This window comes from Copadichromis virginalis, linkage group LG18 (assembly GCF_057382275.1).
Source record: "Copadichromis virginalis isolate Kocher_CV1m ecotype Utaka linkage group LG18, C_Virginalis_male_GT1.1, whole genome shotgun sequence".
NCBI lineage: Eukaryota > Metazoa > Chordata > Actinopteri > Cichliformes > Cichlidae > Copadichromis > Copadichromis virginalis.
This window is the reverse complement of record NC_140635.1, coordinates 22,060,174-22,086,116: the sequence shown is the minus strand read 5'-3', so window position 1 is coordinate 22,086,116 and position 25,943 is coordinate 22,060,174. Positions and strand designations below refer to the sequence as shown.

At 42.0% G+C, this 25,943-nt stretch overlaps 3 protein-coding genes across 5 annotated transcripts in view; all 3 read right to left on the bottom strand.

Annotated features, from left to right (window-relative positions):
• Positions 1-58: 58 nt before the first annotated feature.
• Positions 59-3,654, bottom strand: mterf4 (mitochondrial transcription termination factor 4). The gene is made up of 4 exons (XM_085440027.1): positions 3,583-3,654; positions 2,916-3,327; positions 2,634-2,818; positions 59-694 (listed from the first exon to the last, which is right to left on the bottom strand). Exons 1-4 carry the CDS (start codon positions 3,607-3,609, stop codon positions 308-310), a joined length of 1,011 nt encoding a protein of 336 aa, XP_085296153.1. The 5' UTR covers positions 3,610-3,654; the 3' UTR covers positions 59-307.
• A 1,124-nt stretch (positions 3,655-4,778) lies between these two features.
• On the bottom strand, positions 4,779-13,418 carry pask (PAS domain containing serine/threonine kinase). Of its 2 annotated transcripts, XM_085439104.1 has the most exons (21): positions 12,990-13,418; positions 12,610-12,846; positions 12,207-12,430; positions 11,923-12,093; positions 11,666-11,800; positions 11,451-11,585; positions 11,111-11,273; positions 10,473-10,645; positions 10,259-10,388; positions 9,989-10,160; positions 8,879-9,111; positions 8,660-8,789; positions 7,601-8,154; positions 7,372-7,514; positions 7,072-7,239; positions 6,839-6,964; positions 6,594-6,728; positions 6,285-6,484; positions 5,875-6,008; positions 5,623-5,772; positions 4,779-5,321 (listed from the first exon to the last, which is right to left on the bottom strand). In XM_085439104.1, the coding sequence occupies exons 2-21, from the start codon at positions 12,812-12,814 to the stop codon at positions 5,152-5,154; spliced, it is 3,651 nt and encodes a 1,216-aa protein (XP_085295230.1). In that variant the 5' UTR covers positions 12,815-12,846; positions 12,990-13,418; the 3' UTR covers positions 4,779-5,151. The 2 variants fall into 2 exon arrangements, with proteins under 2 accessions (XP_085295230.1, XP_085295231.1); XM_085439105.1 differs by lacking the exon at positions 12,610-12,846 and having other exon boundaries at positions 12,990-13,417.
• Positions 13,419-17,118: 3,700 nt separating this feature from the next.
• Positions 17,119-25,943, bottom strand: part of kcnab1b (potassium voltage-gated channel subfamily A regulatory beta subunit 1b) — a 43,132-nt gene continuing 34,307 nt past the window's right edge. For both annotated transcript variants that reach the window (XM_085438447.1, XM_085438448.1), the window contains exons 9-15: positions 25,623-25,709; positions 21,561-21,646; positions 20,010-20,130; positions 19,837-19,931; positions 18,610-18,730; positions 18,415-18,503; positions 17,119-18,322 (exon numbers count right to left, since the gene is read on the bottom strand). In XM_085438447.1, the coding sequence (XP_085294573.1) occupies positions 18,233-18,322; positions 18,415-18,503; positions 18,610-18,730; positions 19,837-19,931; positions 20,010-20,130; positions 21,561-21,646; positions 25,623-25,709 (689 nt within the window). In that variant the 3' untranslated portion in view covers positions 17,119-18,232. The remainder of the gene's footprint in view (positions 18,323-18,414; positions 18,504-18,609; positions 18,731-19,836; positions 19,932-20,009; positions 20,131-21,560; positions 21,647-25,622; positions 25,710-25,943) is intronic.

The window sequence follows — 25,943 nt, the reverse complement described above, 5'->3', positions numbered from 1 at the left end:
TCGAAAACTCACTTAAAGGGATTGGCAGTCATCTCCTGTTTTCAATAGGACTCACAAGTCAAGCTTCTGAAATTCATTTAATTTATGCCATCAATGAAGGAAAGTCAAAAATATTAGTGACACATTTTTCGTCACCCAAAGTTAGACCTGACCCACAGTCTCACACCAACGTCCTCACGTCTTACATGATGAAACCACTAACATAAACCCCAGCAAAAGGCTCTCACTGTGTTCCCATGGGTGGTTTAGATAATAATCTAGGAAACTTCCCTAAAAAGCAAAAAACAAAGACTGGTTCAACAAGCAGTCACTTCTTTCTCCTTTTCCCATATCCACTTTTTGCTTCTCTATCGTCATCATCGTCATCGTCGTCATCCTCATCGTCACTATCAGGTTCGGTCCTGCCCTGCTGCAGCTCCCCTTCCTGCCACTCCCTGGCTGCCAGTCTTTTAAACACGTCGTACTCCTCCGCTGATGTCTGGGCGACGTGCGCAAGGAAGGTGTCCTGATCAACATTAAGGACGCTGTCCAGATTGGGGTTGATGATCGTCGTCTGTCCTTTCTTGTCCGGGGTTTCATAGAGGCCCCGTCGCTCCAAGAAAGTGTGTCGACAGCGGATCTCATCCAGACTGTAACGAAACAGTCGGCACTTCACCATCTCCGCCTGTTTGACACCCATTCTGAAGTAGACGTACTGTGGAGAGAGGAGGTAAAATGTGCCGGTCAACACAGTTAGTACACAGTTTGACAACAGCTTTAAGTGGACAACATATAAAAGTGTGGACACAGGAGATACTCCTATTCCGAAACTCTGAGCTGATCTTAAGGACGGTATGCTTTCATGTGGGAAAGTGCAATGCGGATGCACACTGTCCCACTCTGCACTGTACAAAGAGACCTGCAGAAGTGCTCACAGGATTATAAAATGCAGATCTGAAAAAAAAAAATATATATATACAAATAACATTCAGTCTATTATTACTGGAATGGAGCTACTGAGCCCACTGTGCTCATCATCTTTGATAACTTATTCAAAACATCTAGGAATTAGGGCTGAACGATATATCGCATTTGCGATAATATCGCGACATGATCAAGTGCAATTTTCTAACCGCAAAGGCTGCGATTATACTGCGATTATAAGGCTGTCCAAATTACTACCATATCCCAGAATTCATAGCGCGGCCCAGCCAAACTCCAGTTTCCAGCAATGGCGGCCGCTACTAAGTTTTAAAATTACTCATACTAATCTTTCTGGGTCACAAAATAAACTTTTAACATATTTTCAGGCGAGAAAGTAGTTGTGTAAACATCAAATATCTGCTCGGTTTATCAAGATATCCCATATTTGCAAAAGTGCTTCGACGTTTTCAGAGGCGTCTGCTACCCACCAGCTCGACAGCTAGCCGGGAGCTCGAGGATTACTGATGCGGCCGAGAACGGCACAACTCCCGGCACATCATTTTCAGATCACCGCGGAGTTTCGCTGCTCGGGTTAAACGTAATATATAAGTCACTTAGACAACCTAAAAATGTTATTGTTGGGCTTTTTTCAGTGTTTTGTTTGTTCGTGAGTAAATCGGTTTGGCTGAGATTAAAGTTATTAGATTAGATAAAATAAAACTTTATTAATCCCCCGGGTGGGTTCCTCCTTGGTTTTCACACAGCTGACTAAACGTCAAACAGAAAACTTATTAAACAGAAGTATGAGACAGTCGAGAATTTACACCAGTGTCTGGTTATATTTTAGATAGCAAGAAGCAGACGGCCGAGTTTATTAAACTCCACCGAGACAGCGGTGACGCTAATCAGAACTAGCCTTCTGATTAGCTAATCAGAACTAGACCGTCCAATTTCACGCCTTTAAATTTTAAAGGCGTGTTTGTGTGTGTGTTTATACAATTGCTATTATGTTTGCACTTTATGTGTAATGTTACTGACTGCAGAGATCAGTAAGATGTGTGTATTTTTTATTTATTAGTTTTATTTATTTAATATTATTTTTTAATTGAATGACTGTCTAGTAGTTCACAGATGTCGAAAAACTGAGTGTGGTAAAGCCACTGATTTTTTTTTATGTATATTTCTGCAATCTGCACATTGTACTGACTTTCATTTTAATGTTTACACCAGGGTTCCTTGTCAGCACTTTATGCTCAGATGTTTGTAAGCTAAAAATAAACTATTGTGTATGTTCAAATATACTGTTGTGATTGAAGAAGTTAAATAAAAATGTCAGTCATCAATTCATGCATCACCTCATGTCATCATAACAGAGGTCTGTCTTCCAGGAAAGAACAGTTTAAAATTAATGTAATATAGTATTGGCCATACTATATGATGTATTGCTTGTCTTTGTTTAATAATACAGAAGACAAAGACCTTAAAAAAATAATCGCATATCGCATCGCAATCGCAATATTGGGGCAAAAAATCGCAATTAGATTATTTTCCATAATCGTTCAGCCCTACTAGGAATTCACATTTGCATCTTTTATGTAATAATATGGTAACCGTTGTTTGTTACACATTTGAATACACAGAACCCAAGTATAAGGTCTGTTTGGACAGGTCTGTTTGACAATCCAAACCAAAACCTAACAAAAAGCAGCAAACGCAATTCACTTGCTCACCTGAAACTTGTACTCCAGCTGATCCAAGTTCTCCAGCACCACTGCTGGACAATCTCTGATGATGTCTGTGACCTGCTGGGAAGTAAACAGGCACTTCTCTTTGAGAAACATCACCACATTTTTTACTCTTTTCGAAGGCACAGTCAGGATCCTGGGGTAATGGGCCACCACCCTCTGAAGACTGCCTACGGATTAATAGAGTAAAATGCGGGTTTCATATATTTTCAGTAATTTTATGCCTGATCTAATGTAGAAATAAACTGCGCAAAGGCAACACCTTACCTTCAACTAAGCCTATTTTCCGCAGGTTGCTTATGCGCTGCTGCAGCTGTGCCTCTTTGATGGTGTAAAGTTCAGGACATTTCTCCAGGCACTTCTTCACACTCGACGGGTTGAGACCCAAGACAAACAGAGCTGTGAGGGTTGGTAGGATGTGTTTGGCAGAATCTCCTTTTCTGACATTGGCCAGAGACTCGTATATCTGCTCTGCCTGACTCTCTGTGAAGCCCATATCAATGAAAGAGCGCAGGGACAGCTCATTGACCGGGATCCCACTCGGAGGATTCAAGTCTTGACTGTGCTGCGTTGCCTGGTTGGTGAAGGAACAATACCATCTGGACTGGGGGTAGTATCTCCCAAACTGACGCGGACACAGTGTAGATATGGTGGCATTTCTCACAGCCAACCGTAGTACCTGTGGAAAAATACACGCCTTTAAAACCCTCACAGACAGCAGCGGTAGAGGGGGCAGAAAATATGCTAACAAACTCCACCGTTATCATTAGCTCAAGTTAGCAGACGTGAAGGTTATAAATGTCAGTCTTTTCTTTTCTTTCCTTTTTTTTTTTTTTTACTGATGGGTCCATTCAGTTAAAAGTGTTGCACCTCTAATTATTTCTACTTCGAGGAAAAAGATACTAAATCGTAATAGTTTGTATTTATACTTCACCTGATTCACAGCAACACGGGTCCCCATGCTTCTCCGTTATCGAAATATTTCCGTCTTCCAACTTAAAGAGTACAAAGGTTCCGCTACGTGTGTATGTATATCAAAGACTGTAGAAAACAGTTTTTTCTACAGTCTTTGGTATATATTCGGCTAGTCAAATATGATGGTGTGATCATGATTTAGAAATCTTATAAGACAGACATTTTCTTAATTAAATTGCCTGTGTCGTGCCAAAAAGTGATTCTCGATGGGGTTTTTTAAGCGTCTAATATCTTTGTTTCTATCTGTTTATAGACCGCAGTCATTAGGGTTTATATATAAAATAAAGAAATTACTTGTTTTATCCTTATGGCTCTGCGTGACTGTACTAATAAATTCAGTGCTTTTTGGAAACATGTTTTTAAACTCAATGACACCTTCAAACGTCACTTTACCAGGATCTAATTGCAGCTTGTGCATTGTGCCTCAAAGTTGCTTGACACAATTCGTGATTGACATATTTGACAGATTGTATTTCAACAATCATAGAGTCAACAGTCTAAATAGAGACTTTCGGGCACTTTTTGGCAGTGCTTTCCTGCCCTGAGTAACGATATAGTGCTCAATTCATGTTATCAACGTCATGAGTTAATCATTTTTAATTCCAAAACATGTTTTCAGATGAGAATCAGCATGGTGAATGCAATCAGGATACATAAAAAAGTAAAGTCTGGGCTTTTTAAATGGTTCAGTGTTATTATAAGGACTTTTCAGGAAGTCCTATCTTCACTTCACAGTGAAAATAAATCTTCAACTTTATTGGGATAGCTGACAGTCTGTAGCTAGTGTAAGGTACTCATGATGAAATATTTGCAGTACCACCCTCCTCTCTACTTTGAAATAACGTGAAAGTCTGTGAAAGGAAGTGGCAGCCTGTAAATAACAGCAGCTGTTAATCTGGCAGCTTTAACACCAGCTGGGAACCTAATAAATGTGTCCCCAACAAGTACTGCAGTCATTTAGTGTTTTGGATATAAATTTAAGTAGCAGTTACCTGACTGAAGAGAACATGCTTGTGGCAATACATTTATTGATGTATAAAAATAAATAGATAAATATCAGATATTCTTACACTTTTAATTAAAATATACAAGAATAAAACTATGAATATAAATTGCCCATTATTTAAAAAAAAAAAAAAAAAAAAAAGCCGGATCAAGAGTTTCTTTAACTTTAATGAGTTTGTGTGATTTCTCTGAGGTAACAGCTTATAGTTGTTGTGTTTTTGTAGTAAAGCTGGGTGATACTTTAAACTGTCACAAATTTTTTTTTTGCTGCTTTAATTTTTCCTCAAACTGCAAAAAGATAAATAAAACATTACATCCTGAACACAGAAACAAGCACAGTGTGACCGACCCATGATTAAGTCAGAAGTCTGTTTGTCTCATATTTAGTCCCGACAGCAGCGTCCCATCACTGAGGCACACTTCATTTTTCTTCAACATTTATATCTTTGTTCAGTGACTCCAGATAAAAAAAAAGTTGATTTGACAGTTCGCATGAAGGCTTCACTTTGTTTAAGCAGAGTCTTTAATCCTCAACGAGGTACTTATGCAGCTCCGATTTCAGGGCTGCGATCTCCAACCTCTCGTCCTCATCTTCCTCCTCGTCATCCTCAGGCAGAGTGTCATCCCCACCGCCTGAAAATGAGCTCTGCCCGATGTACGCCTTAGGACTGGATTCTTGGTGCTGCGGTAAACCTGATAAAAAGATCAGAGGCCCCAGTACATTAAAACATAGCTAATGATTGTCAACGAGGTTCTCAAACTGTGGTGCAGGTGGAAAAGGAAAAATATGAAGTTAAACTAAGTTGAATTTGTATTACATTTCAAGGGGAAAAAAAATATCAAAGTGGCCTGATGCTTATGCACTTATTTTATTGTTGCAGAGTGATGAGTATTAAGAGGTGTACGGGATAAACTGTTTCCACCTCCTGAGGTGTGGAATATCAGAAAAAGTCTGACATCTACTAGTCCAACAGTACCATTTAAGAGTACTCACAGCAGCTCAGATTTTCAGGAACCACCTCTGCCCAGGTGTACTCTGATAGAGAAATGGGCTGACTGATCCAGGACTGCAGCAGCAGCTGGTCTAAGTCCATTCTGTGAGTTGGGTTAGGGTCAAGCAGCCCGTGTAATACATCATCCAGCTCTGAGAGAATACACAGAAAAACTTCAGAATCTGACTGGACAAAATTGTCTCTATAAACTCAAAGGATCATATTTTGTGAAATCACAACCAGCTGCTGTGTACCTGGAGAGAGATGATACGGGGGATTTAGTTTGGCATCCAGGATCTCACCCACGTCACAGAAGGGATTCTCGCTGAAAAGCAACGTATAGAGCAAAACCCCCAGAGACCACATCTCCAGCTCTGGACCCTCATAGCTACAAAAAGAAGCCCACTTATGAGAGAAGCCTACAATTATTAGCAAGTTAATTCAGTGCTGATGGCATATTCTCAAAATTGTATACTCTAGAGCTCAATTCATGAGTTCAATGGGTCATAAATGTAATCTAGGACTGTAAAAATAACTCTTAACTAGACTCTGCATTCAGATTCAATAATTTAAGTGACTTCTTTAAACAGAAGGATGCTATTTAATAAAATACATTAAAAAAAAAAAAAAGAGGAAAAAGAATTAACAGATAGTGTATACTCACGGATTTCCCTGTAGCACCTCTGGGGAGCAGTACTCAAGGGTGCCACAGAAATGATAAAAGAGCTTCCCAGGAGTCATTATAGCAGCAGAGCCGAAGTCTATCAGTCGAATGTGAAAACATGTGTCAATTATGATGTTCTCATCTTTTATGTCCCTGTGAAGGATGTTCTTGGTCCTCAGATAGAAGACAGCTGCCACAATCTGCGAAGAGACAGACGCTGCATTTTAACAAAGAACAAATCAATACTTCATGTCACATTTATGAGCCCACTCGCCTGACACGGTTGTATTTTTCTGGCTGTGCGTGTACCTGTCTGAATATGTAGCTGGCAAGGGGCTCATCGAGCCTCGGCTGCATGTCTATAAACTCAAAAAGGTCCAAACCATCTCCGTGTTTCTCCATCACCATCTGAAAGTAACTCCCATTCTCAAACACCTCCAGCACCTAGTGACACCAACACAGGTGTATGATGTGAAGCAACACAGTTCACGATTAAAACACATTATTTTGGAAACTTTTGCGACAGGGTCATGTGATGCAAACCGCACGGCGACCTTAACGATGTTATGGTGCGTCACTCGGGTCAGTATGGCGATCTCCTGGCTCACTCGCCCTAACATTGGGTCGTCTACCCAGCAGTCGCTCACTATTCTGGCCTTGCTGATGAACTTCACAATCACCTGTAGGTTTTTAAAGTAGGTCATAAAGTCATCTTCTGCAAAAAACAAAACAAAAAAAACTACATATACAAACAACAACCCCCCCCCCCACCAAATATTTTTCTTACTTCTTGCCCATCGCAGCGCCTTTCTGCCTTCCAGACAAATCCAAAGGCTCCTTTACCAACAGCTTTGATCGGCTTGTACTCTTCTTCAAACTGTCCATCACAGGCTTTAGACTGCTCGAGGTCCATGGTGGAGCGCAATGCTTCCCCCTGACTGGCCTCACCAATCCTCTTCATGAAGAAACGAGTAAATGATCACCAAGTTACAAACACAACCGCCTCTAATGAAGTTTACATTAAAATATAAATAAGATAAAATCCATGCTTTATTGACCTAGACTTAAGATCATTACAGCCACTGACCTCTCCTAGACTGCCTGCTGTTTGGTCGTGCAGTGATTGATCCGTTTGTGACATCGCCCCCTGCTGGCTGAGTCTGCACATCCACATGCAGAAAATGGAGCTTCCGTCTGGGAGGTTTGTCCCGCACACATCACACAGCACATCTGCACACAAGCAGAGAAAAATACTTGTTGCTTTGCATTTGATTTTTAGGAGGAATCTAAAGTACAGTAAACAGTTTAACACCAACCTATTCTTGTGCCGTCTCTGTGGTATCCACTTCCTTCAAATTGCCCCTCCACTATACATGTGGTTTCTGAGGACTGGTTGTGTCCATACACCTTCTGTTTCTTGGGAGTAGATGTGGCAGGCATATCTGCTAGTGACTGAATCCCAGTATTCACTTGTTCACAGCCCTCTTGGCCCTTTCCTTGATGAATTGCAGAGACAGCTTCCCAGTGAACCTGCTCATCCTTGTGCTTTTCAAGTTTTTCAGGTGATTTGTTTCTGGCCTCCACAGCAGCAACGTCCCCAGGCTCACTGGGCTCCGCTTCCTGGTCAGACAGCACCATGCATGGGGAGGGAGTCCGCAGGAGCTCAGCTGTATCGCATGATGCCACAGAGTGTGGGGCGTCATTGTTGCCTCCTCCACCACTGAGCAGCTCTACATTACCGCCCAGGTCTAGCTCCGCTAGGGCCCGGCTAACTAGATCACCATTGCTGTTTAGGTCCAGAAAGATACTGGCTGAGTCCACTGCTTGGGCTGGATCAGAACCACCGTGTTCACAGAAGCCAGAAGAAGACCTAGGAAATTAAATTAGAAAAACCAAAACATTGTTACATGAATACATGAAAAATATATTCATAAAGGAAGGAAACGTCTAAAGCTGAAATAAGGAAAGAAATGAATAAAAGTTTGACAGTGGAATCAAATACTGTATTAAAAACACAGAGAAACACATCCAGGTGTTAGTATAGCAAATGATATGTGAAATGAATGTTTCCAGTTTTCTTTGAAGTCTAACTAAACAAAAAGGAAGCACACTCAATTGAAAAGGCTTATACAATTGAAAAAGGTGCCGACCCACTAAAGACGCCAAAAATATGAATGAGACAGCATTTCTAAGCTACAGGCGGAAACTCGTCTGTTTCTTCCTGCCATTGTGCAATATTTTAAAGTATGATATACGTAACTGCGAGCGCTGACATTCTCATTAGCATCTTTAGATTCTTTGAAGTTTCAACCAGGCACGTCAGAGGCTTTCAGGGCCTCATCTTACCCACATAACTGAAAAATATCTCTCCTCACCGGCTCTCCATTGAGATTACTTCAAAGCTAGATTCCTCAAGCACAGAGGCAGATGAATGGTGATCTTTTCCTACATCAGGAGGTTTGTCGTTAATCTTATCAACAGCATGTTCATTCCCAGCAGGACAGTCTACAGAACAAGAAAAACATTCATTGTACATTGTATTTATAGCGGAGCTCCATTTATGTAAAGAAAACATCAGCAGAGCTACGTCACACCTGGGATATTCTCAGGGGCGGGTTCATCTTTTTTCTGAACTTCACTGCCCGGCTGCTGTTCTCTCTTTTGGTGCGATGGTTCAGTGGGAACAGAGCGGCAGGCGTCGTCATCTGGAAGTTCCACCCAGGTAAATGTCTTGAGGAGTGCCTGAGTAGTATCCACACTGTCTATCTGACTACAGCATGGTGCTACCTGAGCTGCTTCTTCCATCAGCTCTGCAGTGTTATTGGCCCTGAGGAAAGACGGGCTGTTTCAATCCAATTCTTTTCTTTCCATGCCAACACAAGAAAGCTACAGGCAAACTCCAGTGGCAAAATATTTACTGAAAACGTATCTGAAGTCTCTCCTAGGAAATTTTGTATAAAAGGTTGGTAAACAATAATATTCAGTTGGAACAACTTAACGATGCATTACTATTTCTTCAAATTCTAAATAAGAGGCACTATATTAGAAATCTCTACTTTTTTTAAATTTATTTTTTAAATACCAGGCATGCTGTGACATTATTTGTCCAACAGATGGCAAACGAGAGGCCTTTTAACACACTTAACCCACACTGAGATATTCCAGCATCACAATCATTCATGAATCATCATGACTGTGAAATTTGGGGAAAACATTCCAGTCACAAAAGCTTTACGAGTCCAATTCAGATACAAGTTTTAGGGGGGAAAACAATAACAGCAGAAAGGACAGAAACGATGAGCAGTCACAGCTGATCTAACTGGGGAAAATGTAATTAGTGTTTCAGTGTCTATTGAGTAGTTGGAGACACAGTGAGACCATCAGGCTTGACCAGTGAGTTGGAGTGCTTCCAGATTTACTGCAAAGCACATTAAATATACATGCAGCCTGCGGCTTTAAGGCACCTGATTGTCGCAACAGCAGCTTTTGTCTGTCCAGCATTTCAGAGTACACAAACCCACTCTGTTTAAAGTCTACAGTGAATTTGAATATCTGCTGGCATAAAACCTCCTGTCAGAATTAATCACCATCATATCCAAGGCTACTAAAAGCCTCGGATATGACTTACCAGATAAAATCATTGATACACATTAAAAATCACGGAGCCTGTGAGCTGGACGATTTTAATGTGCTCGCGTACTTACGTAACCACACGTGTTGAGGTGACTGCAGGAGGGGAGAGGGCAGACAGAGCGCTGCCCTGTTTATCCAGCATCATGCTGGTGCCAGTGAAGATCCTGCCTCTCCCTGCTGAAGTCCTTTCCAGAGCTGCTCGGTGCACCATGGCCATGTCTCCTGCCACTAGTGAGGATGGGTCTAAAATTGAAATAAGAAACTATTAAGTGATGCACAGTGCAAACAAATAATACTGCATGACAGGTAAAAATAAGTACCTTACATATTCCAACACTCACCATATTTTCCTGATATCCTGGATGCTGCAGGACTTTTAGAGGCCTTTGCATGAGAATCAGAGAAGGATCTGGTCTTTCTGTCCGAGTCCGACATCCACCCATAGAAACCGGGCATCAGGAAAGTGATGTTCTATAGATAACAAAACAGCAATATCTATGAGGATTGGATGGTCCTCAGTCCAAACATCCACGTTCAGTGGTTACATTGGCTGACCTTCCCCAGCAGCTCGTCCTTGCTGTAGCCAAACAGACTGAGGGCCAGGTGGCTGTGGATGCTGATGATAGAACCATCAGTGTGGAGCAGAAGGAGACCGCTGACAGGAGCAAACACCCAAACTGTTCCAGAGTATTCTAGGGCTGGGCTGACAGTGCTGTCCACATTGACGTCTGTGAAAGTCCAAGCGTACGTTCAAAGTGCACAATTAGTTAAAGAAAGCATAAGTGATATATAAAAGCAGATGACATGGGGTGGGGGGGTATTAGTGAATTTATTGCCTTAAAACACAAACATCAGACTTGAGGATACTAAACAACAGGTGTTCACTATAGTGGACACAGACACGGCATGAAAAAGGCCACTAACATTAAAGCTGCCTGAAAGCTGTCAATGCAAGCACCACATCTGATCTGTAAGGGCCATATTAGTACATTTCCAACTTTAAATTGTCCAGGAAAAGCCCCAAAATGTAAAACCTACACCTCTATTGGACTGCAAGAAGTTTAAATGTTAATTGGAGTGTACAGCACAACACAGTGTGTGGGTGCATAACCCACACACCCACTGGGTGCACAACAGTGAGTGTGTTTTTAATCTATTGGTCATAGCTTTGTCCTACAATTTAAGCCAACTACCTGATGAGGATGACATTTCAAGGCTGTCATTGAGGTATATGTAGCCAGTCCCATTAAGCTGGTGTTGGGGTTTCCCACACTGCACCGCCCCTTGAAGTTTAACACACAGCGGGACTGCTGCACCTTCTCTGCTTCTACCACACACTCGCTGAACCCTCAGCATCTGAAAGCAGATAGAAAAAAAATTGTACTACAGAAATATTTAAAAAGGGATATAATTTTCTTCTTATCCATTCTGCCAAAATGTCAGAGCAGCACATTGATAAAAAGGGTCTCAGAAGCAGAGGTTAAAATTCCGAGTTTTCCTTAGCTGAGCAGAACAGTTCAAAAGTGTGCTTACTTTGGGCAGTGCATGACTGCGGAGGGGGATTTGTAAAGAGGGGATTAGCTCCTTCACAAAAACTCCTTTTAACTCCTCGGGATGATGGTATCCATGGAGATGGGCAAATGCCAAATCACAGGTTAGGATTCTGCCCTGAAAGTGACAAATGTACACGTCTATGGCTAGGCATTACTTTACATTTGTAAAAGAATGCTAAATAAGGGTGTACTTACATCTCTTGAGAAGGACAAAAAGGAAGACATCCTTTCTACATTTTCCATCACGAGAAGGAGGTGCTCTTCATTCTGTGATTGTCTGTAGGTGTACACAGACACTGGCATTTCTCCAGATAAAGTCAGGGCATCCACCTGCCAAAACACAAACAAACAAAGGAAAAAAAAAAACCCAAAACAAATGAAATGAATAAATCTATGGTGTAGATTAAAGAAATCTGACTCAATGGCTCATGCTGTTTTAAGTAATTTCATACCACTTTTCCAGACGCTGCTACAACAGTCCCATCGACTAGTGGAAAATCCTCTTCCAGTGCTTCTTCCAGGACCTGACTGGTTTTCTTTAAGAGGGAGGGCAGCTTTTTTCCAATGAGCTCTTCAGTTGCGCACTCAAACAGCTTGCAGGCTTGTTCATTTGCTGACAAAACCTGAAATTAAAATAAATAAATAATTAATCAAGTAAGCAATTCATACAGTTGAAATGCTGGTTATCCTGTGCTGCAAAGCAACCTCCCTCCACATTAAGTCAACAACACAGTACCTTTTTAGTTTTATGGTTGACAGTTAGAATGACTTTGTTTGGGTTGAAGGCAGAGGGATACCCCGGCAGGCCAAAGTCACCAGACATTAGCTGACTGAAGAGCATCTCCTCTCTCTCTGACATAGTAGACAAGTGTGGCAAGGAACCAGCTTGAGAAGATGGAAGCAAACTACACATCTGGCGGTTTTTTGTGGCCACAGAAGATCCAATGTCAAAATGATCACCTGTAGGAAAAAGTGGTGTTATAAGCTGATTTAAATACAATTTATTCCCCTTAGTTTAAGAACACAAGCCAATCAAAACCGTCAGTGATGGGGGTGGGGGCGTCATATCAAAACTGACTTGAGATGAATTTATTAGCGCAGCATTTCTGTTGGTTGTAATCAACACTGCTGAAATTTACCTGTCAGGGAAGCCGGATCATAACGACGCTGAAAGGCTAAAAGCCTCTCCTTGTACAGAGGTCTGCGAGTACACGGGTAAGACCTGTTCAGGTCAAAGTCATCTTCCAGGTGACCAGACGAGAAGTCGGGAACCACACAAATAGTTTGTCCTTTAACAACGACGCTTCCCGAAGCCGCAAAACGATTCTCAGTTGACAGCGACATTGTTGCTGTTTTGTAGCTCGCGTTGAGAATAGCTGACTCAAGTATAAATGACAGAGAATTAGTGGTTGTAGCAATTACAGCTTAATATCATAGGCTAACTTTGCAGTTTATGCAACAGGACATGATTTATTGATAATATCTATGCTGCTCAGATACTGCAGCATTCAAGACTCACCTCAGCTCGTTTCCTAGTTGTTAGGCACGGCTGTTTGAGTTAATGCCAGTTGACAAGGTAACGTTACCTGCACTGCGCACTGTGGCTAACTAGCCATTTGCTAACTTGCTACTGCAAGTTAGCAATGAAATTGTTAGCGCTGCTAACAATTTCACTGCTGCACGGTCAGTTCTGATTTGTGTTAAATTACCGACGTTTTAGGCTATACCCGGAGTCGACGTCAGCATCTAAGCAAGTCAGCCTCGGTTAAAAGTACATTTTATTAACGTGATATTATTTCGCTCAATGCAACAATGTCTTTTGTAAACCGCGGGCTTCAAGCGTCAGTGGAGTAGATGATTTCAGGACGTCTTCTGGAGCCAATCAAACGTCCAGCTACGAACCAGGAAAAGTTCATTGGATAATTAACCCGGAACAGCCCGCCTTTGTTACCATGGCAAAAATAATTACTGCTGCATTCAAGTGGAGTGTGATTAACCGAAATAAAGGGCTTCACGTAAACGGTCTCTCTCTCTCTCACACACACATACATATACACATATAGATATCTCTCTCTCTCTCTCTCTCTCTCTCTATGTATATATATATAGAAAGAAGGACTCATCCAGGCTGGAAAAACTGATCAGGAAGGCTAGCTCTGTGGTCGGCATGAAGCTGGACACTCTGGTGACAGTGGTAGAGAAAAGCACACTAAAGAAACTGCTGGACATTATGGACAATGCTGGGCATCCTCTGCACACGGCCATAAACAACCAGAAGAGTCTGTTCAGTGACAGGTTGCTTCTCCCAAAGACAAGAACCAACAGACTTAAAAACTCCTTCGTCCCACACGCCATCAGACTGTTTAACTCCTCTCTGGAGGGGAGAGGGAGGGGAGACAGGAGGACAAAGGAGGGGGGAACAACTAAGCTGTAGTGCCTCTTCACTTCACTGTGCAATTACCTTTTGTGCAATACTTTTTGTTAATAATCAACGGTGCAATAGACTCCGTACTTGAAATGTGCAATTCACTTGTATTTTTATTTTTATTTTATTCCTATTTATTCTATTTATCCCCTTTGTATAATTTATCTATATATGTCTTTGTATTTATATATATATAATATTCTGTAACTCTGTCCGTGCTGTGCTTTTTTGGAAACCGAATTTCCCAGAGGAACCCACCCGAGGGATTAATAAATAAATTAAAACACCCAGCACGCCCCTGCGGGCGGTTTATCCTTCAAGCTTGGGTCCTCTACCAGAGGCCTGGGAGCTTGAGGGTCCTGCGCAGTATCTTAGCTGTTCCCAGGACTGTGCTCTTCTGGACAGAGATCTCCGATGTTGTTCCTGGGATCTGCTGGAGCCACTCGCCTAGCTTGGGAGTCACCGCACCTAGTGCTCCGATTACCACGGGGACCACCATTACCTTCACCCTCCACATCCTCTCGAGCTCTTCTCTGAGCCCTTGGTATTTCTCCAGCTTCTCGTGTTCCTTCTTCCTGATATTGCTGTCATTTGGAACCGCTACATCGATCACTACGGCCGTCTTCTTCTGTTTGTCTACCACCACTATGTCCGGTTGGTTAGCCACCACCATTTTGTCCGTCTGTATCTGGAAGTCCCACAGGATCTTAGCTCTGTCATTCTCCACCACCCTTGGGGGCATCTCCCATTTTGACCTCGGGACTTCCAGGTTATACTCGGCACAGATGTTCCTGTACACTATGCCGGCCACTTGGTTATGGCGTTCCATGTATGCCTTGCCTGCTAGCATCTTGCACCCTGCTGTTATGTGCTGGATTGTCTCTGGGGCATCTTTACACAGTCTGCACCTGGGGTCTTGCCTGGTGTGATAGACCCCAGCCTCTATGGATCTTGTACTCAGAGCTTGTTCTTGTGCTGCCATGATTAGTGCCTCTGTGCTGTCTTTCAGTCCAGCTTTGTCCAGCCACTGGTAGGATTTCTGGATATCAGCCACCTCCTCTATCTGCCGGTGGTACATACCGTGCAGGGGCCTGTCCTTCCATGATGGTTCCTCGTTTCCCTCCTCTTTCTTGGGTTTCTGCTGCCTGAGGTATTCACTGAGCACTCGGTCAGTTGGGGCCATCTTCCCAATGTATTCTTGGATGTTCGTTGTCTCATCCTGGACTGTGGTGCTGACACTCACCAGTCCCCGGCCCCCTTCCTTCCGCTTAGCGTACAGCCTCAGGGTGCTGGACTTGGGGTGAAACCCTCCATGCATGGTAAGGAGCTTTCTTGTCTTTATGTCAGTGGCTTCTATCTCCTCCTTTGGCCAGCCTATTACCCCAGCAGGGTACCTGATCACGGGCAGGGCGTACGTGTTGATGGCCCGGATCTTGTTCTTACCATTCAGCTGACTCCTCAGGACTTGCCTGACCCTCTGCAGGTACTTGGTGGTTGCAGCCTTTCTAGCGGCCTCTTCATGGTTCCCATTTGCCTGCGGGATCCCCAGGTACTTGTAACTGTCCTCTATGTCTGCAATGTTGCCTTCTGGTAGTTCAATCCCCTCAGTTCTGACTACCTTCCCTCTCTTTGATACCATCCGACTACACTTCTCCAGTCCGAACGACATGAGGCCTGAACCCCCTCAGTGAGATCATTAACAAGACTGGCTACGGATACCGACTACGGAACGGAGCAGTTGTCAGCCACCTCCAGTCCATATATATATATATATATATATATATATATATAAAAAAAAACACCCAGCACGCCCCTGCGGGCGGTTTATCCTTCAAGCTCGGGTCCTCTACCAGAGGCCTGGGAGCTTGAGGGTTCTGCGTGCGCAGTATCTTAGCTGTTCCCAGGACTGCGCTCTTCTGGACAGAGATTTCCGATGTTGTTCCCGGGATCTGCTGGAGCCACTCGCCTAGCTTGGGAGTCACCGCACCTAGTGCTCCGATTACCACGGGGACCACCGTTACCTTCACCCTCCACATCCTCTCGAGCTCTTCTCTGAGCCCTTGGTATTTCTCCAGCTTCTCGTGTTCCTTCTTCCTGATATTGCTGTCATTCGGAACCGCTACATCGATCACTACGGCCGCCTTCTTCTGTTTGTCTACCACCACTATGTCCGGTTGGTTAGCCACCACCATTTTGTCCGTCTGTATCTGGAAGTCCCACAGGATCTTAGCTCGGTCATTCTCCACCACCCTTGGGGGCATCTCCCATTTTGACCTCGGGACTTCCAGGTTATACTCAGCACAGATGTTCCTGTACACTATGCCGGCCACTTGGTTATGGCGTTCCATGTATGCCTTGCCTGCTAGCATCTTGCACCCTGCTGTTATGTGCTGGATTGTCTCTGGGGCATCTTTACACAGCCTGCACCTGGGGTCTTGCCTGGTGTGATAGACCCCAGCCTCTATGGATCTTGTGCTCAGAGCTTGTTCTTGTGCTGCCATGATTAGTGCCTCTGTGCTGTCTTTCAGTCCAGCTTTGTCCAGCCACTGGTAGGATTTCTGGATATCAGCCACCTCCTCTATCTGCCGGTGGTACATACCGTGCAGGGGCCTGTCCTTCCATGATGGTTCCTCGTCTCCCTCCTCTTTCTTGGGTTTCTGCTGCCTGAGGTATTCACTGAGCAGCTGCCTGAGGTATTCACTGAGCAGCTGCCTGAGGTATTCACATTATATATATATATATATATATATATATATATATATATATATATATATATATATATATATATATATATATATATATACACACACACATGTTGTTTCCGCGTAATCGCACACAAACACACACAGAATCGAAGAATGGCTTCCCTCCTCTGGAAACAGGAAAATCGCATTAGCATGACAAATAAAATAAAATAAATAAAATACTGTAAATGAATGAGTAAATTAAAGCTCATGCAATTTCTAGAGGGAAAATATTATCATTATTTTAATATAAAGCGAGAAAATCTAAATTTACGCTAAGGGCAAATAAATACATAAATAACTAAAACAAAACAAAACAAACAAAACAGCAGAAGCATGAGAATATTTTGTTTAAATTGCAGTTTATATTCTAAGTAAGGGAACAATATTTGATGTATTCACATTTGTTCAAAAAAACCTAAGGCATCCATAACATCAATAGAAAAATAATTATATACATTTAAAACGTATCACATCAGAATGATTAACTTTTTTTATTTTCATGTATCTGATGAACAACACCAAAGTACATGTCTGAACAAACATAACAAAGATAATCCCATTACATAAAGCTGGCATCTGGGAGAAGTTGGGCAAAAATTCAGCAAGTTCCAGGTGCAGTTACTGCAGGGGTCCATATGGTGTCATTTTTTCATTTTATTTATTTTTTCTCTTCACTAGCTACATGGCTTTTCGTTTGTTCAATTCACAAGCACCCCCTTAGAATAGACAAATGTTTTAGTCACAACAAAAACAAAGTTGAACAAATCGGACATGATCACTACTGACAGGAAGTCCAGCAGAGAACAAACTGAAAGGGGTCAAAGGGACGCAGTAGGAAAGTACCCTCTGAGGTGCTTTTGCATAAGTGAAACTGACCAAAATAAAAAATAAAAAAAAATATAAAGAGGCAGAAATCTCATTCTGACATAGCTGCTTATTAAGGATATATATTTATATATAACAGTCTGTACAGATGTTTTGAAACATGTTTTTGTTAGAATTAGCTCTCATGGTATTTGCTGACACCAGGCCCAATTTTTTTTGCACTCCAAAACACATCTAGTACATTTGACTTCTGTAATGCACACATTTTGATACATATCCTCTTTTGCTTTGCAGTTGGTGTACTTACTGAGCTTTATGCGATGCTTATGGGGTAGCATATTCCTCTAAGTTTTTGTTTCACCTACACTGAGAGTAATTTCAACAAACAGTATGTTGAAATTAAATAATGTTTTGCTTCTTCTGAATTTGTGGTTCAGCACCTCCTGCAATGTTTGTAAGAGTGGAAGAAGTTTTCACACTAGCAATTATCTCACTGGATCCTTTGTCTTTGTTTTGTTTACTCCAGTGGCTGGCTACTTTAGCTGTAGCATGCATGCTTTGTCAAGTAGCTCACTTTACGCTAATGAGTACTGGTTGAAGGAGCAAAGCATAACACATTACATAGTCACACAAACACACACACACGCACACACATACATAGTCATACGCACACGCAAGCATCTTGGGCACACCCTGTGGTGCCATGGCTGTGAAAAGTGAGCTTTGATAAGCTTTGGGAGCATAGTTCACTAAAACATGTCCATCCTAATGGTGGTAGTCTCTTTTACTATGTGGACGGTTGCCTAGTATATGATCCACCTCTGAGGCGATGCCTGCTGTCATCTTTGGAATCACCTAAAATGAACATGACATAGGAAAAGTACTTCATGATAACGCAGTGCCTCAAGACCAGCTAATGAAGAGATTACACTGACATGATGTTGTACCTGAATGGCTCCCAGGTTCTCTGTGAGCTGGCTTGGACTGGAGGACCCCAGAAGCACTGAGCTCACTCCCTCGTTCCTCAGGCACCAGGCTGAAGATCAGAGAAAGGAGAAATCTCAGACTTGCAATGAGGTATCAAAGGAGAAAGAACTTCCAAAGACATATATTTGCTTTGACAAATAGACGCTATCTGTTACCTATGGCTAGCTGTGGCAAAGTGCATCCAAGCTTCTCCGCAATATGAGCCAGCTCTTTTAGTTTGGCTTGCTGTTTTCTCCCTTCCTCACTCACGATTTTCTCTCTCAACCACTGGTATGGCTACAGGAGCAGTGAAAGCAGATGTGTTAGATTTACATGCAAAGATAGGCAGATGATTATTCAGTTCTTGTATTGCTGGATTTTTCTGTTGCCTTTGACACAGCTGATCATAGTATCCTGATGTATAACTTCACTTAACATCTCTAGATCAGGTCTGGATTTGTTCCCTTTCTGTCTCTCTCAGTTGCTTCCGCTAATTTTGTGTCCTCAATTAATGAAACTTTATTAATCCTGCAGGAATTTCGTACATTATGTGGTTGACTGCTCCCACACACAAATAAACATTAAACAAATAAAACATTCACTCTATTAAAAAAAGTTCATTAATCATAAATACAAAATATATTAATTAATAATAATTAAAAAATAACATTAAAAAATTAAAAACATCCTGATTGCTATGGAGACCATAAGGTGCTTCTGCACTTTTCTTTTCTCAACCTAACGTGCACCCCTTCCCACCTCCCCTCTGGTATCCTCCTTTGAGTGCTGTGCAGTCTTTTGCTACTTTATCTTGCGGTCTACCCAAGGTTCACTCCTGGGGCCTATCTTTTTTGCCTTGTATATACTTCCACTTGGAAACATCCTGAGTGATTCTGAAGTCTGTTATGCAGATGATAGCTACCTGTACATGCCATTTAAACACCAGAGTGTAACCAAATTATTATCCTTAAGGACCGCATTAATGCTATAAAGAACTGGATGGCAGCAAATGATCTATCTTTAGACTAGAATTAGAATAGAATAATAGAATTCAACTTTATTGTCATTGCACATGCACAGGTACAGGGCAACGAAATGCAGTTTGCATCCATTAAATAATCCACTTTAAATAGACAAAGTGAATTTCACTTCTCATCGACCTGACAACTTTGTTCTCAGAGTAATTGAGAATCTTGGGCTCATTTCATCTTTAATTCTCCCATCTGTGAGAATTCTGGCTGTTATTTAGTTTTGATAAGCTAAACATGGCCTGTCTCAAATACACTGTCTCACTGTGAAATGGAAATGATCATATCTACTTTTAGTTTGTTTAGTTTGAACTGACATTGTCCCCAATATCAGTTCAAATATGTAGCACCACAGAGGTCAAATTTAACCTGTACCTTCATCGAGGCCCTGGAGGATTCTGGGATACCATTCTCGTACTTTCCTGTGATGATCCCGCAGGCCAAAGGTGACCAAGAGACCACACCCACACCTGCAAGATCACAGTCACAATTAAGCAACAAGCAAATTAGGCAAATTTGATATTCAGAAAAATTTCCTTAAGACCTACCTATCTTATGGTAGAGCTCTGGAAGATGAGTTTCCACTTTTTCCCTCTGGAAGAAATGATACTCTGCCTGTTCACACACTGGTGGGATGAGATTGAACTGCCTGGCCACAGAATACGCTTCCTAAATGTGGAGCGGACAGAATGATGAGGATGGCAGAAAGTGATAAGGTAATGTGTAAGACTGACTCTTTGTATTTAATGACTTTTATCGCTCCGCTGTTCTTTGTATAGCACAAGGAAACTGCACATCTTTCACAGCGCTGACAGCTTCAGCAACAACAACAAAATTTAGACACTTTAGTCACTGAACTCTGTTCACATTTGTTTATACAATGCAAAACATCACATGTGAGGCTGATCATCAGAGTCAGTGGTCAGTCAGTTTCAACACTATATATTTTTTCTTTTTAGCCAAGCACATCCTAACCAGGGTTACTGCAGTAAAACTAAACAAAAAGCTACAACTAAAGTGTGAAGTTAGCAGAAATAAATTATAAACGATAATAGCTGAAACAATGTTATGTACTCACAAAACTATCTAAAAGATTTTCTTTTTTTAAATATAAAGGATATTTTCATAGTTTTAGTCATTGTAAATGGTACATCTCTTTATTTAGACTTCAGCTAATTTAAAAACTACCTTCAATGAGTGATTCATTTAAATTGTAATATCTATTTTGAATGGGAAATTTTTGCCCCTGATAAAACACTCTTTACATTTTTTAATGATTAAGAAAACTGAGGTTACCACAAGATAACACTACGGATTTTTAACGCAATACAAATCAAACCACTCTGGAAATGAACTGAAACAAGACTAAACTGGACATTGAAATTGAAACAAGTAAATAAATTAATTAATGAAATCAAATTTAAATAAAAAAAAATTTCTAAAATATATAAAACATAAAAGTGATGCAAGTAAAGTTTATAGAGAGCACTGCATGTCTCTGTCTGATTTTTTCATTGTATTCATGGTAAAAAATCATAACAAGGATTAAAAAGAACCTGATGTACTCTCACTGGCCAATTCATTAGATACACCTGTTTAACTCCAAATATCTGATCGGCCAAATCACATGGCAGCAATGTAATATATTAAGCATGTAGATCTGTTTAGCTTACCAGCTGAAGTTCAAACTGAGCATCACAATAAGGAAGAGAGGTGATTTAACTTTCTTTGAGCATGGCATGGTGGAGTTTTTCAGAAACTTCTAATCTACTGGGATTTTTCCCACACAGCCATCTGTACGTTTTACAGAGTAGGTCAAAAAGAGAAAGCATCCAGTGAGCAGCAGATCTCTGTGTGAAAAATGCCTTATTGATGCCAGAGCTCAGAGGACTGGTCAGACTACTTCAAAGAAGTCAACAGTAACTCAAATAACCACTGGATTCCACCCATGAAGGCAGGTTTGAAGACAAAAGGGGTTTTAACCCAGCAAGGTGTAACTATCGAAGTGACCAGTGAGTGCATATCAACCTATTACGCCTATTCATTTTTAAAATAAATACTCTGTCCTGGAAAGGTAAATACCTTTTCCTGTCACTCACCATGATCTCCATGGCAGACCACCGCGATGTCCCCCAGTACATGGCCATCCCCTGGTTGATCACATGTGTCATTGCTCTGACTATCTCTGCAAACATTAAAGAGCAGATATGTGCATCATCAATAACTGAACAGTGAATGGAGTCATGCTAGAAATTTGAGAGGTTGTCTCAACAGCTTAACTTGCATTATTTTCACATTATAACATAGAAATTATATTACAGCAATACTAAATTCAGTTTTTTTCTCTCATCAGGTAATAACACAATTATGAGAAGACTTGCAGGTTCAAAGAAGATTCCAAGAGCTTTAAAACTTTGGTAAAACTGCAGGACAATGAAAAAGATAAGTGGATCCTTGAAGTGTCCAGCCTCTTCTTTTAAACCCATGTGTGAGCAGATATTTTTTGCTGGGGTCACACTACTTAATGAGGCCAAAGGCTGCAGGGTTAAAAGACTCAGCTGCCTGTGCCGTGGAGGAAACCACAGCAAAAATACTGAAGGGGCTGAAGTCAGCAGCAGCGGCCTTCAGTGGTTTGTGTATTTGTGCCTCAGGATGTGGCAGGAAAGTAGCGTTTTTTGGAAAAGTGGAAGAGTTAAATAGTTTTTAATAAAAACCCCTGCGAAGTACTTTCTCAAAGGATATCTAACGCATGAAGAGAAACAGCTATTATTCTGAATGTGTGTGCGTTAAATGCTACACGCAAACTTTCTAATTACTAAAGAAACCAAAGGCAGTGTGATCAAGTAATTCATGAGATTATTTTCAGTCTGTAAAGGAATTAATAAACCATCTGCCACCTTAGTACAATGCTGCATGCAAAATGTGAAGCAGAAAGGCTGGATATGAGGGTGAGGAGATGAGAGCGCAGAGTGTGATTAAAAAAAGAGCGATTCCTTTTCATCAGTAGTTTTCTCTCTCTAGACCGAAATGTAGCTTTGTGAGAGACAGAGAGCAAGTGTGCATGTGGGTGAAGCAGGTGGGAGGGTAGAGGAATAACAGTACATCTGCTCCAAAGGGGATGGAGGGAGGAAGGGAGGGAGGGATTTGGAGGGATGTAAAGATAGAAGGAAAAAAAATGCTGCGAACCATGTAGCAACCTCAGAGGCACACACAGTTAATAACAGTTTGCAAATACACGTATAATCCATCTCAATGCCGGGAGGGGAAAAAAAAGATGACACCTTGATTCATTGAAACGTTCAAGTCTTAACATAAAGTTTCTTGCCACAAGGGCTCGATGAGTCATCAGCTCCAACAGCAGATGCCACACTGATCCTGTGCTCAGGTGAGATGTGCTGCAAACACCATTGACACCCCACTCACAAAAAAAAAAAAAAAAACACACCGCAGTGTTTTCCCGGAGGGTGATGTGGGTGAAGCTGTGGGCAAAAACACGCAATGAAGAGCGCACACGTGAAAAAATGAATGTATGACATCAGTGTACAATTTAGATGCCGAGATTGCATTTGCACAAATATGCAGAAGCCAATTAGCCTAGCACGCAAAGAACAGAGGAAAAGGGATATAGAAACAGGCTCTGCGCAAAGCTAACAAAATCCAAGTAACGCATCTCAAAGCATTCTCATTAGTACAGAAACATATCAAACTTAAAAACTGCTTGGCTGCTAGCCAGAGTTAGTCAGCAACACACCCCAAGGTCTGGAACATTGGCCAGCTTCAGCCGGCAGGTATCACAGTGCAGCACAGAGGGTGTAAGAAAGCCTCCAACTCCCACTGATATCCATATTTGTCTGGGCAGGTATCTCTGAGGATGTCATTTCAGAGAGTTTCTTTATAGTGAGGCGTCTAACAGCGGGGACGTAGAACACAACTAAAAATATTGCTCATTTATGGAAATATGTCACATCACAGGAGATTGTCAGTGACAGATGAGACCCGTTCTAAGTTATACGACTGTGGAAAAAAAGCGTGGGGAAAGAAATAATAAAGATACGTTTAGTAATGCTGAGTAGGTGAGATCATTTTCCATGCTCTTCTTCTGTAATGAACAGGTGAGGAGAGAGAGGTGATGTCCTGGCACTTTGCATTGCTAGCTAAGGGGTTCATGTTCAGTGTGCTGTGGCGGTTTCATTTCATTTGCTAGAGAATAAAACTCGGCTGGAAGGACTGATATAAAATCATTTTACTGATGCCATGTCTTCTTCGCTCCTCTGTCTGTCTGCCTCTGCATTCTGTTCTTTATTCAATTGGTCTGGGGTATTTTCATATTCAGCTTATTGAATGGCTTCACTCCTCTCTCAAATCAAATGTGATTCTGAGTGACTGGGTACCAATGTTGCGGCTGGATTTGAGCGAGTTATTCTGCGAGCTACCCTTGTACCTATTCATTCAATGAATTGACTGTGGCACACACGCCCCTCCTTCGAGAACCTTCTTGTCATATTCAGCTGGAGAAAAACTCACATAGCGTCTCATCACTTTGACAGCTGCTCTAGTAAAGAGCAGTCAGAGAAAGGGGAGACAGAGTCTTCCGTGAAGGAAGAAGTTGTATATTTGCAGCACGCACTTGGTCTGTCCCTGCTGTTGGACTGGATACGAGCCAAAAAGAAAGAAAGAAAAAGACAAAAGAACAAGCAGGGAGATGACACGGGTGCAGAAAAGCATGACTCGATGGAAGAAGAAAAGCAATGATTATAACAAAGGCAGACTCTGCAGCCATGACATCACTTTTTTGGTCCCCACGGGGACGCAAGCTGTCTCACACAAAGTCGGAAGCAGTTAAAGTCACAAAAACAAATGCAAACGCAGATGGATGCAGATTCACCTGTTCAGTGGCATATTTGAAACTAGTGCTGTTTTGCTGTTTGGTGTTTTTGCTGTTAACGCAGTTAAGGCTTTAGCAGCATGATGTTGGAGTGTCAGTCACAGAGAGATCTGCTAAACAGTCCCTTCATGCACAAGGTTCATCCTCGCTCCCTCACTCTCAAGTTTTTAAGGATGACTGATACCCTAACAATGATTTAGAAGGGTAGCCATGCTCCTTTGTATTAAATTATGAAGCAAACAAGACCAATTTCTCACGCTGACTAATGGGCCAAATGTGCTGCAGAGGTGATAAAAGCCTGCCTGCTTTACATTTGTCAGGATATATTTTTCAGCTGACGTCTCTCTCTCTGTTCACTTCCTATCATCTTGTCAGACTCTCAATCAGATCACAGTTCTTGACATGAGCTGAAGAGACTTCATCTGCAGGGGGCAAAAGACTAAAAGGTTTGATAGAGAAGGCTGCGGGGTCTGCCTGCTAGTCACCAGCCACTGGTACCAGTGACAGCAAGGACCCTGGAACGATCGCTATGACAGACAGGCCTCCCACAGTCTGTTGGCTCCCACGGGTGGAAGCGAAGGGGGAAGGAGGAGGGGGGTAAAGAGGAAAGAATGGAAAATATTTCAGTGAGATCAGTGCGCCTCCATCCTTTCACTCAAATACTACCTGTGGTTTGAGAGTTTGTGTGGAAAGACAGAAAAGGGGCTCAAGTATCTGTGATGCCCACATGGCAAGGGAGAGATAATAGAGTAAGAAACTGGAAGTGTCTAAAAGAAATAAATGGTGGTAACATAAGGTAGATGTGTGGGAAAGGAAGCGCAAGAGCGTTAAAGAAAAATAGCACTCAGTAGGGCTTGTATCTAGTGAGACCAACCCAAAAATACACCAGCTTCCCCCATAGGGGCCGGATAATCCTGCTTCTGAAGAGCAGGGAGGGCTGGGAGCGGGTGCAGTTTGGAGACCATGTGGAAGCTAGCGATCCCGCTGAGACAGAAGAGAAATAGAGGGAGACTGGTGGACTAAAATAGAGGGAAGAGAGACGAGGAAAGATTGTCATATTACTTGTAATATGTTCGGGGATATGTCAGAGGAAAAACACATAAACCTGACCGCAAAAACAAACCCCCCTTTTGGTCAAAGCCAAAGGCCGCCGGTCCAGTACGGGCAGCGGCTTCATCAGAATTTCTCACCCTCTCATGTTACAGAACAACATGTATTGTCGCTGGCTCAACTCCCCCCCAACAGCCCCATGAAGTCTGGGTTGGCAATCACTTACCCTCCATGGGGGTATTGGTGTCTGTCCGGTTGGCAAAGACCACATCCACATACTCGAGTTGCATCCTCTGGAGGGAGCCCTTTAAACCTAGAGTGAGAAGACATAAGCCAGGTTTAGAGAGAGAGGTTTGGGTTCTAATAAAAGAAGACAGTTAATAGGAACCATGAGTCCTGGGTGTCCTTCTTATAATGGTGAAATAAATGGGCATGTGCAAGGATACATAGAGTGTGACCTACATCTGCAGAAAAGAGAGATCATTTTTTATTTTCACTTTTTAGCCAACACCGCGACAGCGACATGCTTAGCTGGTAGGGGTGCCAG